This window comes from Sciurus vulgaris (genome assembly GCF_902686455.1).
Source record: "Sciurus vulgaris genome assembly, chromosome: 14".
Lineage (NCBI taxonomy): Eukaryota > Metazoa > Chordata > Mammalia > Rodentia > Sciuridae > Sciurus > Sciurus vulgaris.
In genome coordinates, this window is record NC_136475.1 from 20,151,983 (window position 1) to 20,169,448 (window position 17,466).

Below are 17,466 nucleotides of genomic sequence, written 5' to 3' on the forward strand. Positions count from 1 at the left end.
GCTCGGAAAACAGGCGGCCTGATATGGGCGGGTGATGACCGCTGTTCAGATAATACTAGGTTAGGTCCTACCTGGACGGTAGTTGGGGTTTCAATCTTAAGCTTGATAGAGAAGGTAAATCCATTGTCCCTCCCTGACATATAGAAACGGAATCCCCAAGTTCTCCCTTTTATCCATTCACGCGATAGCCTTCCTTTTTTCGTGAAGGAGATGTTCAGAGGGTTACACCACCCTTGGTTGTAACATTTGGCTGCCGTGAGATTTTGCTGTACGGTTATTAAATCCCAGGAGGAGGTGGGGTGCCAATAAGTGTTGCCAGTAGTCTCACACCCCCGTGCGGCACAATAATAATGGTCTATGCCTCCGCACGTCCTTGCCATATTCCGTGACCTCCCATCCCGGGGGCAGACATAGAAAGGGGTCTGTTTTAGATTGTCACGGGAGTGTGGGTAGCTACATCCTGGGTCGTACCCTTCAACTAGGCGGTATTCTGATCCCCCGAAAGGCCTGGGTGATGTTGGCCAATGTCTACGGGCCTCCTCAGAAGTCAGGGTAGGGATGTCCCAATTATCTAACCCAGCTACTAAGGTGCAGATGTCTGGGGTTAGGGACGGCCACCAAGCCCAAAGGGGTTTCTCCCCTTTTTATATCTCCAGTCTGGGAGAGGACTTGCCATGTTAGTCGTTGGGGGGCATGAGGGTTGGGGCTACTTATTGGCGGGAGGTGCATCAACAGGAGCAGGAACACGGTGGATGCGGAGCTTGAGGGGGTTGTCCAATTTTTCCACTTTCCACATTGGGTCTGGTGGTGGTGCAGGCTTGACATGCGAAGCGTGAATCCAGGCGGCGATGCCATCGACCTTTACTGCAGTTGGAGTAGTAAGCAGCACTATGTATGGTCCTTTCCACCTTGGTTCCAGACTGGCCACACGGTGACGCCGGATGTACACTGAGTCTCCGACCTGGAATTGATGAGGTACCTGAAGGTCTCCAGGCTTGTAGGCCTCAGCCAACCGATTCCACACCTCCCTCTGCACAGTCTCAAGGGCTTTTAATCTGGTGTACAGAGATTGAGAGGGGTAAGATTCTGGGGAAGGAAGGTGTTGTATGGTAATGAGTGGGGGGTGAGTTCCATAAAGGATTTCAAAAGGAGTTAGCTTGAGGGAGCCAGGGGTATTGCGCACCCGAAACAAAGCAAATGGAAGGAGGACTGTCCAGTCTGTTATGCCAGTCTCTAAGGATAATTTAGTCATGACCTCTTTTAAAGTGCTATTCATTCTTTCTACCTGCCCTGAGCTTTGGGGCCTATAAGCACAATGTAATTTCCAATTAAGCCCCAGGATTTTGGCCAGTCCCTGACTTACCTGGGCAACAAACGCAGGGCCGTTGTCTGACCCGATTACCTTGGGCACCCCGAACCTCGGGAAGATGTCTTCTAGTATTGTTTTGGCCACCACCTGAGCAGTCTCCTTCTTGGTAGGAAAGGCTTCAACCCATCCTGAAAATGTATCTATGAATACTAATAAGTATCTATATCCATACCTGGCTGGTTTTACCTCAGTAAAGTCCACTTCCCAGTAACTCCCAGGACGGTCTCCTCGGAGCCGTTTGCCGTGAGGTAGCTTGCTGGGCTGGGCATTCACCATCTGGCAAGACTTGCATTCTTTTACAGTTGTATCTGCAAGCTTCCCGAGCTTCATGATGTAATACGGTGAAGACTGGACAAGAGTTTTTAAATGTTTTGGGCCTAGATGAGTTAACTTGTGAAGGTGTCTGAGAAATATGATCGCCTGTTTTTCAGGGAGAATTCTTTTTACTTCTGAAGTTTCCCGGATCCCCTCTGGAGTCTCTAGGCGAAATCCTAATCTGTCCATTTCCTCAAGGTCTAGTTCTGAATATTCAAAGTTCCTAATAGAGGGGTATACCGCCTCCTTAGGGTGAGACATCAGTTTTTCCCCTGACAAGGATAGGATATTAAGTCCTTGAGCCGCCCGCTTGGCTTCCCTGTCAGCCCTTTGGTTCCCTCTGGCAACTTTTGACCCCACTTTTTGGTGTCCGGGGCAGTGAATAATCGCTACTTTCTTAGGAAGGTGAATGGCCTCTAACAGGCTTAGAATTTCTTCTTTATTTTTGATTTCCTTTCCTGCCGAGGTCAGTAGCCCCCGCTGCCGGTAGATGGCCCCGTGGACATGGGCAGTAGCGAAGGCATACCTGCTGTCAGTGTAGATGTTAATTTTTCTCCCTTCTGCCAACCGCAGAGCCTGAGTCAGAGCTAGTAACTCAGCCTTCTGAGCCGACGTCCCCTCGGGTAGGCTGCTTGCCCAGATAGTTTGTTCTTCATCCACTACCGCCGCCCCGGCTACCCTTTTACCTTCTATTATGTAGCTGCTTCCATCAGTGAACCAGGTCAGCTGAGCATCTGGTAAGGGCTGGTCTTGGAGGTCCCTTCGGGTCCCTGTTTCTTCTGCCAGTATCTCTTGGCAAGTATGCAGCACACTCTCCTGGGTGGACGTGTCAGGTAGTAGGGTAGCTGGGTTGAGGATGGCAGGCAGCCCGAACTGGATCCTGTCTCCATTTAGTAGGAGACTCTGGTAATGCGTCATGCGGGCGTTGGACAGCCACCGGTCAGGGGGCTGTCTGATGATGCTCTCCAGGGAGTGAGGGACAATGCCCATTAGCTTTTGTCCCATAGTTAATTTGTCAGCATCTTTCACTAATACTGCCACTGCTGCCACGGACCTCAGACAGGCAGGCCAGCCACTAGCAACAGGGTCTAGCTTCTTGGAGAGGTAGGCTACCGGCCTCTTCCATGGCCCTAGAGGCTGGGTTAGCACCCCTCGGGCTACCCCCTTCCTCTCATCCACAAATAGGACAAAGGGCTTTGCTACGTCTGGCAATGCCAGGGCTGGGGCAGACAGTAGTGCCTTCTTGATGTCATCAAGGGCCTGCTGCTGGTCGTTACCCCACTCAAATGAGGCACCTTCTCTAGTCAGAGGATAGAGGGGAGCTGCCAGGGTAGCAAACCCGGGGATCCACAGGCGGCAAAACCCCGCAGTCCCTGAAAATTCTCGCACCTGGCGGGGTGAGCGAGGAACGGGTATCTGAGTCACAGTTTGTTTTCTGGCCTCCGTCAGCCATCTCTGCCCCCCTTTGAGGGCGTACCCCAGGTACGTTACCTCCTTTTGGCAGATCTGGGCCTTCTTGGCGGAGGCCCGATATCCTAAGCCGGCAAGTTCTTCTAGCAGCAGTCCCGAGCCCCGTTGGCATTCCTCCTGTGTTGCCCCGGCCAGTAATAAGTCATCTACATACTGCAGAAGTGTTACCTGGAGATGGCTGGCACGGAAGTGGGCTAAATCTTGGTGGAGAGCTTCATCGAAGAGGGTCGGGGAATTCTTGAACCCCTGGGGTAGTCGGGTCCAAGTCAATTGTCCTGTTGTCCCAGAGTCAGGGTCCCTCCACGCGAATGCGAAGATGTTTTGGCTGGAAGGGTGTAGTCGCAGGCAGAAGAAAGCGTCCTTTAAGTCCAAGACAGTGTACCAAATATGATCCGGGGGAAGAGAGCTCAGCAAGCTGTAAGGGTTAGGTACAGTGGGGTGGATGTCCTGTACTCGCTTGTTTACTTCTCTTAAGTCCTGTACCGGGCGATAGTCTCCTGTGCCAGGCTTTTTAACAGGTAACAAGGGAGTGTTCCATGGTGACTGACACTTCACTAGGATACCTTGCTGAAGGAGGCGCTGGAAATGGGGCCTAATTCCTTCCCGGGCCTCTTTAGTCATAGGGTATTGACGTACAGCCACAGGAGTAGATGTGGCCTTAAGCTCTATGACTATGGGTGGTCTTTCTGCTGCTAGTCCTGTTCCAGCCGTTTAGGCCCACGCCCCTGGATACCTGTTCAACCAGTTATTTACGTGACATATTTTTGCTCCCTGTCTCTCAAAATGTCTGTGTTCATCATCCAGGCACATAGTCAGGGCAGTAGTTATTCTCTTGCTTCAGGTCACTTCTGGGCCATCAGGGGTGAAGGTAATCTGAGCTCCCATTTTGGTTAGGAGGTCTCTCCCAAGTAGAGGCACAGGGCACTCGGGGATGACTAGAAACGAGTGGGTTACCTGTCCCATTCCTAAGTCTACTGTTCTTCGGGTAGTCCATGAGTACTGCCGGCCCTGTAGCTCCCATGACCCACGATTTCTTGTGGGAGATGGGCCCAGACGGTTCGAGCAGGACCGAGTGTTGAGCCCCAGTATCCACTAAGAACTCAACTGGCTTCCCCTCCACCTCTAGTGTTACCCTAGGCTCGGGGAGGGGTTCCGAGCCCCGTCCCCGCTAATCATCTTCTTCTAGGGCTAATACTTTCTTGGAGGGCCCGGTCTTCTTCTCAGGGCACTCTCTAGCCCAGTGACCTCTCTCCTTGCAGTAGGCACACTGATCCTTGTCTAATGGAGTGCGGTTGCCCAGGTTGCCTGACCCTTTTTTAGCCCTGCCTTGTGTTTGTTCCTGGCCTTTCTCACCTACTACTGTGGCCAAAATCCATGTTAGGTTCTTCTCCTGCTTACGGTCCCTTTGGTTTTCTCTTTCCTCTCTCTCCTTTTCCTTCCTTTGCTCCTTCTCTTCCTCAGTTTCCCTCTTATGATACACTTTCTCTGCCTCCTTAACTAAATCCTGTAGGGTATAATCTTGTAACCCTTCTATTCTCTGCAACTTTCTCTTAATATCTATTGCTGACTGCCCTATAAAAGCCATGGCCACGGAAGCCCTTTGCCCCTCAGAGGTAGGGTCAAATGGGGTGTAGCGCCTGAAAGCTTCCATTAGGCGCTCGAGAAATACTGACGGGGGTTCCGTGGCCCCCTGGATAACCTCTCTTACCTTAGCCAAATTAGTGGGGTGTCTCGCTGCCCCACGGGGGCCAGCCACTAGAGTCTGGCGATAGACTGTCAGTCGCTCCCTACCTTCTGCCGTGTTGAAATCCCAGTCAGGCCTGGAGAAGGGGAAGGCAGTCTCTATGATGTTGGGCAGCTGGGTGGGTTGTCCATCTGCTCCTGGTACATTCTTCCTTGCCTCCAATAAAATCCTCTCCCTCTCCTTAGTAGTGAAAAGGGTCTGCAGTAGCTGCTGGCAATCATCCCATGTGGGCTGATGAGAGAACATTAAAGACTCCACCAGCCCGGTTAAGCGCTGGGGGTCCTCTGAAAAGGGAGGATGATTAGTTTTCCAGTTATACAAGTCTGCGGAGGAAAAAGGCCAATACTGGAGGGGCTGAAGAGGAGCCGGTCCACCATCCGTTACCACCGGCGGGGGCCCATAAGCCTTTAAGGGAAGGGCAACGGTGGTGTCAGGAGTTACTCCGCGGCGGCTCCTGGTACCCCGTGCAGGTCCCGTGGCGTCCTGAGTGGGCCTCGGCAGAGACTCGTTAAGGGGAGCAGAGGGGGCGACTGCAGGGGCCGGCGATTCTTCTGGCTCTTCCTGACCCCCTACAGGGACCGAGGCGGGAGGGTATGGGAGAGGTGAGTCAAGGAGAAGGTGGTCAGCCTGGATTTCGGGATAGATCTTCTTGGGGGGTTCTAAGTGACTGGATTTCCCCCCAGAATTGGGAAATTGGGCGGCTAGGATCTGTGCGGCTGGCCGGGGCTTGGGTTTTGCCACCCAAGGTCGAATCCAGGGAGGTGGATTTTGCACCAGATCCTGCCAGACCACGATGTAAGGATGCTGATTCGGATGGTCTCCAGGTTCCTTCTGAAAAACAATCTCTTTAACAGCAAGAATGACAGATAGATTGAAGGTACCTTCTGCTGGCCATTAAAAGCAGGCCATTCTGAGGAGCAGAAGGTCCGCCATGGGCCTTTCTTGATCTCAACTGATAGGTCGCAACTTCAGCCCAATGGTCTAATGTCAGACTAAGAGGGGTTGTCACAGTCTGTCCCATCATCAGTTCGTCCGTCGTTAGAAACACAAACAACAAAAATGCTACAGACACGAGGACCCACCTACTCCACCTTGTCCGCCACAAACATACAACAGAACCAGAACCAGACGGGCTCCAATCTCTGATCCACCAGTTGAACCTGATCAGCACCCTTACCGACAGAGACTACCAGGCGTCCCTGGCTCTCCTTCCACCCTTAGGGCGTCCCCCAGGGCTGCAACCTGTGGCCCCCTAGGCACGTCTACCGACCACTGTTCAGCCACTCTCACGAGTCACCGAACGGCTGCCATTGAAACCGAAAGCGTGCTCGCAGAACCAGACCAACTAACAAAACACAAGACAAAGACAGACAACTTCGGGGTACCCCTTCTTACCTCCAAGGTCGACTCCGCGGATGAGGGGGGCCGTCTTATCCCGGGCGAGCCCCCAAATGAAGGACCTCCAAAAAGGAGACCCCAACTCTATCCTTTGGATCGACGGCCACCCTAATCAACCACAGGAGGCGTCACTTGATGCAAACCACAAGAGGTGTTTATTCCAGCGCGCTGGGACCCGACTCGTGACTCACGCAGGAGTCCAAGGGTCGAGTCCCTAGCAGAAAATCTTACAAGTTTATAAAGGCAGAAAACCACACATCGGGAGGGGTCGCACATGAAAGGGAGAAGAAGGAAAAAAAAAAAAAAAGAAAAATGGGGGAACAAAGCTGCCGGGAAATTCCAAAGGGGGTCTGAGTTGTCTGATAACATACAACATGTTTTACAATGTTTAACAACAGGGTGTAGATTCTGGTCAATAGTTTCTGGTAATCCTACTGTTTGAGCACTATCTAGTTATCTGGCTCAATTTACTCTTTTACTCTCTGTTTGGGGCTATTTCCTGGAACAGCTTTAGGGGCTTTGCTCCCATCACTGGGAGGGTGACCTCAGGGAGTTAAGATAACTGGGAGGGTGACCTTAGGGAGTTAAGACAATGGGTGGGAGACCTTAGGGAGTTGAGATAAAACAGCTTAAAAAAATGTTCATTCTTTAGAACAGCTTACAGCTTAAAAAATGTTCACTCTTTAAAACAGCTTAAAGAAATGTTCATTCTTTCAATACCACTTATGACAATTCCTCCCTCATGACCTAATTACTTCCCAAAGACCACACCTCCTAGTATTATCACAGTGGGATTAGGATTTCAGAACATGAATTTTGGAGGGATAATTCAGTCTGTAACACCAAGTTTATTCAAATTGAAATTCTTCTATGCTTAAAAAGTATAATTAATTTGAATATTATAGTATTGGAAAAAATATTAAAATTGCAGTGTTTCAATCTTATAATCTAACTCACGTAAGAATCCCAGAACTACTTCTCTCCTATATTTCATGTCTCACAGCTTTAAAAAAGAGATGGCAACTCAAGCCAGTGAACCTCTTTTATTTGTAAAAAAACTATTACAAACTTTACTTTTTAAATTTGCTGATATATTCAAATTTTTGGATGATCTTGGCTTTTTTCCATTACTGAGGTCATATAAGAAGTCCACTTTTGTGTGGCAGTGCCTAGAATTTTATTTGATGCTTTTCTTAATAACCTCTGAGTGTTTTGTTCATACCAAGACCTGATTTACATGTAAAATGAAATAGGTTTTCATGCTTTTTTAGTATATAGACAAATGAACATAACTTTTTTTGGGTGCTTTTTATTTAGACTTTTAGATTGAAAATATTGATATTGTTATAACATTGAAATTGTGGGTTGTAGGTGTGTTAGGTATGTTAAGAACCCTCAGTGATCTTCCTTATCATGACTTATCATTTTTCTTTACCTATTGATTTTGGTTTCTTAGCATAATTTATAGTTTTTTTTAAACCTATTGATTTCAGTTCTGTTAGCCATATGAAACACTGTAAACTTTCTTGTGTACTGGTCACACAAATGATGTCTTAGAATCTGAAATAAGATGAATGACTCCAAATTTCAATCAATATGATCATAATTCTCTCTGTAGATTATATACTTATCTGTGAACCTAAATTTTCAGTCTTTAAGAAAGTCTGTGTAAAGGAGATTGAGATACACACACAAAACACACACCATGTGTGTGACTCAGTGAACTATTTTTAGACCATACTTTGGTTAGGCAACTGTTGTGAAGGTAATGAGTTTGTCACCTTAGTTGTACTGCATGTTTATGTGCGAAGGACCATAATCATTGTGTCGTGGTGCTCCACTACTATCATGTCACCTTTCATTTTCTGTTAGCAAAACAGCCCTAGGATTTTATTTGTTATTTTGGATTTTGTTGTTCTCATGGTTTATTTTAATAGTAACTATCAAGGCAATGATGTGTAAGCTTTTCAAGCTGTGCTTATGGATTAAAAAAGCAAATGAATGCAAAGCTATGTTTTTATATCTTTAATGTCAGATAACTTTATCTGTATTTGGAATAAGGCCTGTCTTCATTTTAGGTGCCTCTGAGTTTTACAGAGACTTTTTATAAAAGACTTAAGCTACTTGAAAGGCCACGAGTTAACATTTTTGTGTAATTTTTATTTCTTTTTGAGTTTCCATAACAGCTAGTGACACTGACTTACATTTAAAAGGCAGTTTTTTGTAATAAACTCAGAACAACTCTAACAGGGCTTTTTTTGGGAAAGAGGGGGGGATACCAGGGATTGAACTCAGGGGCACTCAATCAGTAAGCCACATCCTCATCCCTGATTTGTATTTTGTTTAGAGACAAGGTCTCACTGAGTTGCTTAGCACCTCGCAGTTGCGGAGGCTGGCTTTCAACTTGTGATCCTCCTGCCTCAGCTTCCTGAGCTGCTGGGTTTACAGGTGTTCACCATGATGCCTGACTCTAAAAGATCTTTTTTTTTTTTTTTTAATTTTTTTTTTAGTTGTAGATGGACACAGTACCTTTATTTTATTTATTTATGTTGTGCTCAGGCTAGAACCCAGTTCCTCACATGTGCTAGGCAAGCACTCTACCACCGAGCTACAAACCCCAGCTTTTTAATTATGGTTCATATTGATAAACCTTTGCATACATCTCTGTCCGAAATTCTTAGAGGTAGAGTTCTGATCAAAAAATATACACACTTTTGAGATGATAACAAATTTGCCTAATTCCAATTATTTTATTCTGAGATTTAATATTTTTACTGTTTTATTGTAAATTGGTTGTTTGTGTCTTTTACTCCTTACTGAAATCTAGGTACAGCCTTTCTAATTGATTTATAAGAGATCTTTTGTAGTAATGGTATCAGTTTTGTGGCAATTATATTATAAAGGGATTCCCTCCCCCTTCTGAGTTAAGCATTTCCCTTTTGTTTTGCGCCTTTTGTTTTCCAGGACTTTGACTTTTAATTTTTTTCAATTCAACTGATTTTTTTGAATATATTTAAGGGTTGGGGTGAGGCTCAGTGGTAGAGCACTTGCTTGACATGTGTGAGGCACTGAATTTGATTCTTAGCACTGCATATAAATAAATGAAATAAAGGTCCATTAACAAAAAATATTTTAAAACTACATTTAAAATTTTATTTTGACCTGTTTTATTCCTTTCTTTTATGAATCTTGCCCTCTTCTGCTTCTATGCATAAAACGTTCTTTCCTTAGTAGAATGAAACAGACAGTATTACCCTATGTGTATTTATGATTACATGAATCAACATTGTATACAACCATAGAAATGAAAAGTTGTACCCCATTTGTGTACAGTGAATCAAAATGCAGTCTGTAAAAATAAAAAAAAATTAAAAGAAAAGTTCTTTCCTATCTGGCGATTATATACATTCTCATTAATACTCAAGTTTCTTAAATTTAGGTGTATTTTTTTTCCTTAATTTTCCACTTCCCAAAAAACTTCCTATTCAGTTATCTAAACTGATTATATAGTCCTGAGCTTATTGAAGAAATGACTTTCTCTTTTCTTTCAAATATGTAATTTCTGCTGAATTTAGCCTAATATAGAAGTTCAGTGTTTGGGAAATACTTTTTCTTTTGTGACATTCAGCAAGGACCAATGGGTGTTTTAATTTTTCAAATGATAATTTTGTCCCATAGCTTAAGTATAAAACAATGAAAATTCAAGCTAATGTTCATGAGTAACTTGCATGGCTTTGGTTTTGTTTTTAATTTCCTTTTTAACTACTTTCTAACAGTAAAGCATTTGTTTTTCAGAATCCTTGCAGCCTTTCCTGGAAGCCTGTAGCAATACTTTATTTTTTCGTACTTGTTCTGTGCTGCTTAGGACCCCTAAGCTTGATCTTCAAATCCTAGAAAAGCTCAGTATTATTCTACAGAAACTTTCTAAAATCAAGTAAGTATTTCTTCTAATATTTTTATTGAAAGATATTTCATTATGATCATTAGGCCTTTCTGTATATTATACCATTTCAACCTTTATTATTATATCAAAATTTCTGGCCCACAGGTATAGAAAATAAAAATTTAGAAGTAAAGATAGTGGAATGAGACAAACATCATTACCCTGTGTACATGTATGATTACACCGATAGTGTGACTCTATATTGTATACAACCAGAGAAATGAAAAATTTTTGTACCCTGTTTGTGTACAGTGAATCAAAATGCATTCTTCTGTCATATATAACTAAATAGAACAAACAATAAAAAAAGAAAAAAGAAATAAGAATTCATGAATATTAACGTGTATTTGAGACCATGTATTTAATGATAGACTAGAATTAGAGTATTAATCTTAGAACATCTAGTTGTTTCTCAGTTCACTTCAGCTAAGCCAACTTTAAATACCACAGGCAGTATATGAAACTAAAAGCAATTTTTGCAAACGTAATATCAGAATAAATCATCGCACAGTGGTATTCTATAATACCACAGGTAAAAATAAAAAGATCATAAAATGTATTTTATAATTTATTATTAATGTGCTAAAGTATATGTAGAGAATGAGAATGAAGCAGGCAAAAGATTTTAAATGATTTTAGTAAACTGGGCTTATATTAGGAAACTATTAGGGCTTCCTGCTACTGCTGATTTGGATTTTGTGAGAATCAAGAATCAATTATTGCTCTTTCTTCTTTCCTCTAACTTGAACATTACTGTGACCAGTTTTTAAATTATAAATTAAGGACATAGATTTTAAACTATTTTCCTTGAATCTGGTGTAGTCTACTGTTTACTTTGAGGCACACCTGGATATCCATCATCTCTTTTAATCACACTAAAATTTTGATTTTTGACTCACCTCTTCTCAGTCCCATCCCTTCATTCATTGATATTCACGGTAGAGAACTTGGAATTTTATTCCAGGCCTCAGTATACTTAAATAGTAAATATAATGCATCTTAAATATACCTCTAGGTAGAGATAATGAATCCATGAGTTCTGTTTGGTACCATGCCCATTACACTGTAATAAGTTATTGCCACATTAGAACCTTGTTCTCAACTCACCAGATTATTAGTTTTGGTCTGATATCGGTGGAACTTACCAATTTTCTGTCTCCCTTTTTTCAGACTATATCATGATTCTCTTCATTTGTAATCAATAAAATCTCAATACGGCCTATTGCATTTACCCTGTGGTGACATGAAGCTGCATTGACATTTAACTAGATTTAATTCTTTTTTAATCTCTTAATTTATGGGATTTTTAAAAACTAGCCCCAGGTGAATGCAGGGACAAATATCTGTAATCCCAGCAATTTGGGAGGTTGAGGCAGGATGATCCCAAATTCCAGACTGGCATTGGCAACATAGTGTTACCTTGTCTCAAAACAAACAAAACCAGAAAGGGATGGAGATGTAATTCAGTGATAGAACCTTTGTTTGGGTTCAATCCTCAGTAACACCCTCCCTCCCCCGCAACCCTCCTCCCCCAGCAAAAAAGAAAAAAGGTACCAAAGTGTAGTTAATCTTTGGACCAAAAACATTTTACTCTCCTTGACATGTTTTGTAACTTAGCTTCATTTCAACTGTAAAGAAGTAGAACAGAGCTTTAACAAAAGGATTGGGAATAGCTGATGTTCAAACAAGGCTTAAAATAAATCTTTAAGACTACAAAGATAAATCCTTTTGTATTAACCGGATGATAGATAAGATTATTTGAAAATTTTTCTCAAGAGGTAAATATACCTAGACAAGGAATAAGAAATACATCATAAGAGAATTCTAATGGAAAATGAAATTAATTTCATTTACTGTAATAGTAAGTTTAACTTACTGTGATAGTAATGTAATTTCTGTTAGAAAAAGGGTGGTTGAAAAGTATTCTAGAGCTAAGTCCAAAAGTAAACCAATATCCTGCCACATTAAAAGCTAGCTTACTTAAGATGATCAAGTATTTGCTCTCTTTCTAGCTGTGGGGGAAACAAGATTACTCATTCTCTAATAGTAAATATGGTACAGTTTTTCAGAACCATAAAATATGTTCTTTTTTCCTTTAGTGCTTTTCCACTTCAAGCCTATCTCATAAAAACTGTTTTGTTTGTCTCAGCATCTTAATCCATGAGTCAGCCATTTTCTCCACTATTTTTACAAACAAATGCCATTTCCTCAAATTTACACACAAGCTGTCTCTCAAAGTCATTACAGATAAATTTCCCAAGTATGTATAATTAAATAGTGTACTCATTTTTTTTTACAGGAGTAATAAGAAGCTCTTTGAACTTTTTACAATTCACCTGATGCTTCAAGAAATACAAAGGACAACACATCCAGAACATGCCTTTCTCTGTATTAACTTAAATTCAACTCTGTTCAATTTGGGTTTAACAAAATGCAACTCCCTGGTCTCCAATGCAAGCCATTAGCCTGGCTTATTTTTATATAAACACTGTGTTGCTTATTTGTAAAAGTGAAAAATCACTAAAGTAACTAAAGTTCTACCAATAAAGTTACCAGTAGCATCATTATCATGAAAGATAAGTAGAAATTTTTTTTTCAACTTTTTAAATGAAATCTAAATAAAATGGAATTTTTGGAATGTTTCAGTTTATCTAAGGCAGTGCTGATATACAAGATGGCATTTGCAGAATTTATGACACTGGGGTTACTTTTTATAAAAGTATTTTAGGAAGATTCTTAAAATTATGTGATTGTTTGGAATAAAATTGGTGCTTCTGTGGGAATGGTTCAACCATGTTGTCATTTTGTTTTCTTACTATAGTAGAATCCCTCCTTTTGGAAGCAAAAGTACATTTCTCTCCCCCGCCCCTCCTCTCTTTTTGGTGGTGCTAAAGAGCTAACCTAGGGTCTTCCACATGTTAGGCAAATGCTGCAACACTGAGCTACACCCCTAGCCCCAAAGTACATAATTTTAAGTATCATCTCAATATCACAGCTATTCAATATAGCCTAGATTTGCAAATTATTTTTTATAGTGCTGCTTACAGGGTACTTTAGAGAAGGAAATTTAAAAATATTTTTCACAATAATTTAATTATTACTGAAGCATGTATATTAGGCATTTTAAAAACAACAGTAAAAAAAAAAATACTACCAGAAATATCTCATGGTATAGCCAAAAACAACTAAAGTGACCAGATGCGAGGTCTAGGTGAGGTGGTAGTGGTGAAACTTGGGACTTAGAACACTGAGGAATGAGAGAAAAAGAAAGTTGCTTTAAAGATTCATAAAACTATACACTATCTGTGTAATCTCATTTTCAGGATCTAGAAGAAATTTTGAGGGAACTGTTTGGCCTCTTCAAAGAATATAAGGAAATGTGCTACTTGTGAAGCAAAAATAGAAAGCCATAAGGAGAGAACGCACTGAGCTGAATATGGTGAGGTTTATAGCAACTTAACGCCAAAGCCAGAATTCACATTGGAAACAAACAAGAACTTGATTGATTGATACACCAGAAAATAAAATTAGTGTTATGAGAACAGGAAGCTCTCTCAGAATTCTGAGTGCCTAGACACAAGTATTGGTAAAAGAGTAGATGTGATAGGGTGGGCTTGCAGCTCAGTGGTAGAGCACTTGTCTAGCAAGTGTGAGGCACTGGGTTCAATTCTCAGCACCACATAAAAAGAAATCAATAAAGATCCATCAACAAATAGAAAATAGTTTTTAAAAAAGAGTGGATATGGTAATAGAACAGAGACTGGCCCTCCAGCCTGGGATATTTTGGTATATCTGAAGATGAGACCAGAACAAGTGGAGCATAAGCAATATTCAAAGATAAAATTGTCTAGGATTTGGGGAACTAAAGAAAGAACTGCATCTACAGACTGAAAGGGTTCATTATGTTCCAGAAAGATTTAGAAAAGTGTTCTACAATTAAATTTATCCTGGCAAAGTAGTAAATGCAAAGCAAAAACAAAAGCCAGTTATCTATGAGGAAAGAAAAACAAGCTAACCTTATAGAATAGCAGAGACTAATAGGGAATTCTGGAAAGGAAAAAATTTAACCAAGAGTTTAAACATAATGAAGATTTCTTTCATAGGTGAAGAAAATGGGAAGACATTTTCAAACATGTAAGTGTTCAGAAATTATACAACTTATGTTCTCCTTTCAAGAAAAGAAATTAACCAATTTAGAGAAAACAAGCTATGGTGAAAAGACTGAACTGAACTAAATCAACTTCTGGGGCTGGGAACATAGCTCCGTTGGTAGAGTGCTTACCTTTCTGACATGTAGCAATTTAAAAACTTGTAAAAATTCATAGTGATAAAAGAAAACAAACAAAAAGCAGACTAAAATAATGACATAAAGTTAATTTATTGTTTCCTCTGGTGCCATATTTGAGCTGATAAAAAGTGTCACTGGTAAAGAAAAATGTCCTTTATTTAGAGGAAAGGGAGACAAGAACCTGTTGCTTCTTAATTGCTTTTAGCTGAAAAGAATGTCAAAGGGGCATATTTTGGAATGCCATTTCCTGAATTTCTTTAATGGTTTTCGTTAAAGACCAATTCAATCATAATTGTTAAAAACAAGTAAATTTGGTGAATATAAATGGCATAAAATTTTTAAATGAATTTTTCAATAGCAATTATGTTTTATAAAATGTCTACTTAAAATTAGCTTTAAAAATGTTTTTGAGTGGGGCTGGGATATAGCTCATTTGGTTGAGTGCTTGCCTCATCTCAGGTTCAATTCCCAGCACCATCATATACATTTTTTTTTTTTGATAACTTGAAACTTTAAGTAATAGATAATCATAAAGTGTCTGAGTCATTTGTTAAAACGCACTGCTGCAACTATACCTTTGTCTTACAAATTGAAACAGAAACAGGGCTGTGCTATTCCTGAGTTCAAAACCTGATGGGATTTTGTTTTTCTTATGACTTTCTAGTCAATCAAATCAATCCTACCTAAAATGTAAACATCTAAGGAGTTAACTAAGCAACTCATTTGAGACTGAAAATAAAGAAGAAAGAAAGGGGGGAAAGGCCTTTTTATTTTAAAATACTCTTAAAACTCCTTTACCCAATATTCTGGTTATCAAAGACAAATAAAATCTGAAAAGACTTCTCCACAAATATCGGTTTGGTCATCTGAGCAGATAACTTAAATATTTTTGCCAAAAACATAATTTAGGGGCTGGGGTTGTGGCTCAGTGGTAGAGCACTTGCCTAGAACACACGAGGCCCTGGGTTCCATCCCTAGCACCACATAAAAAACTAAAAGTGTCCATCTGCAACTAAAAATATTAAAAAAAAAAATTGGGATCCAAATGTGCTTTATTATTATTTATATATATATATATATAGTTTGTCAAAGCATTCCTTTATATTTAGTAGATATTTATTTTATTTTTATTGTAAACAATGGGATACATGTTGTTTCTGTTTGTACATGGAGTAACAGCATACCATTTGCGTAATCACACATTCACATAGGGTAATGATGTTTGATTCATTCTGTTATTTTTTCCTTCCTCCCCACCCCTCCCACCCCTCTTTTCCCTTTATACAGTCCCTCCTTCCTCCATTCTTGCCCCCCTCCCACTCCCCATTATGTGTCATCATCCGCTTATCAGTGAGATCATTCGCCTTTTGGATTTTTGAGATTGGCTTATCTCACTTAGCATGATATTCTCCAATTTCATCCATTTGCCTGCAAATACCATAATTTTATTATTCTTTATAGCTGAGTAGTATTCCATTGTATATATATACCACAGATTCTTTATCCCTTCATCAATTGGAGGACATCTAGGTTGGTTCCACAATCTGGCAATTGTGAATTGAGCAGCTATGAACATTGATGTGGCTGTATCTCTGTAGTATGCTGATTTTAAGTCCTTTGGGTATAGGCCAAGGAGTGGGATAGCTGGGTCAAATGGTGGGTCCATTCCAAGTTTTCTAAGGAATCTTCACACTGCTTTCCAGAGTGGCTGCACTAATTTGCAGCCCCACCAGCAATGTATAAGTGTACCTTTTTCCCCACATCCTCTCCAACACCTATTGTTGCTTGTATTCTTGATAATCGCCATTCTAATTGGGCTGAGATGGAATCTTAGTGTAGTTTTGATTTGCATTTCTCATATTACTAAAGATGGTGAACATTTTTTCATATGTTTGTTGATTGCTTGTAGATCTTCTTCTGTGAAGTGTCTGTTCATATCCTTAGCCCATTTGTTGATTGGGTTATTTGTATTCTTGGTGTAGAGTTTTTTGAGTTCTTTATAGATTCTGGAAATTAGTGCTCTATCTGAAGTATGAGTGGCAAAGATTTTCTCCCACTCTGTAGGCTCTCTCTTCGCATTGCTGATAGTTTCCTTTGCTGAGAGAAAGCTATTTAGTTTGAATCTATCCCAGTTGTTGATTCTTGCTTTTATTTCTTGTGCTATGGGAGTCCTGTTAAGGAAGTCTGATCCTAAGCCAACAAGTTGAAGATTTGGATCTACTTTTTCTTCTACAAGATGCAGGGTCTCTGGTCTGATTTCAAGGTCCTTGATCCATTGTGAGTTGATTTTTGTGCAGGGTGAGAGATAGGGGTTTAGTTTCATTCTGTTTCATATGGATTTCCAATTTTCCCAGCACCATTTGTTGAAGAGGCTATCTTTCCTCCATTGCATATTTTTGGCACCTTTTTCTAGTATGAGAAAATTGTATTTATTTGGGTTTGTGTCCATGTCCTCTATTCTTTACCATTGATCTACCTTTCTATTTTGGTACCAATACCATGATGTTTTTGTTACTATTGCTTTGTAGTAGAGTTGAAGTTCTGGTATTGTGATACCCCCTGTTTCATTCTTCCTGCTGAGGATTGCTTTAGCTATTCTAGGTTTCTTATTCTTCCAGATGAATTTCATGATTGCTTGCTCTATTTCTGTGAGGTACATCATTGGGATCATTTAATTGGAATTGCACTGAATCTGTATAGCACTTTTGGTAGTATGGCCATTTTGACAATATTAATTCTTCCTATCCAAGAACATGGGAGATCTTTCCATCTTCTAAGGTCTTCCTCAATTTCTTTCTTCAATGTTTTGAAGTTTTCATTGTAGAGATCTTTTACCTCTTTTGTTAGATTGATTTCCAAGTATTTTATTTTTTTTGAGGCTATTGTTTTCCTCATTTCCCTTTCAGCTGTTTTGTCGCTTGTGTATAAAAATGCTTTAG

At 40.8% G+C, this 17,466-nt stretch overlaps 1 protein-coding gene across 7 annotated transcripts in view; it reads left to right on the forward strand.

Annotated features, from left to right (window-relative positions):
* Positions 1–13,022, forward strand: part of CCDC138 (coiled-coil domain containing 138) — a gene marked incomplete at its 5' end in the record, with an annotated part of 96,958 nt that extends 83,936 nt beyond the window's left edge. For all 7 annotated transcript variants that reach the window (XM_079111170.1, XM_079111168.1, XM_079111165.1 and 4 more), the window contains 2 exons: positions 10,092–10,230; positions 12,539–13,022. In XM_079111170.1, the coding sequence (XP_078967296.1) occupies positions 10,092–10,230; positions 12,539–12,704 (305 nt within the window). In that variant the 3' untranslated portion in view covers positions 12,705–13,022. The remainder of the gene's footprint in view (positions 1–10,091; positions 10,231–12,538) is intronic.
* Between the last annotated feature and the right edge of the window lie 4,444 nt (positions 13,023–17,466).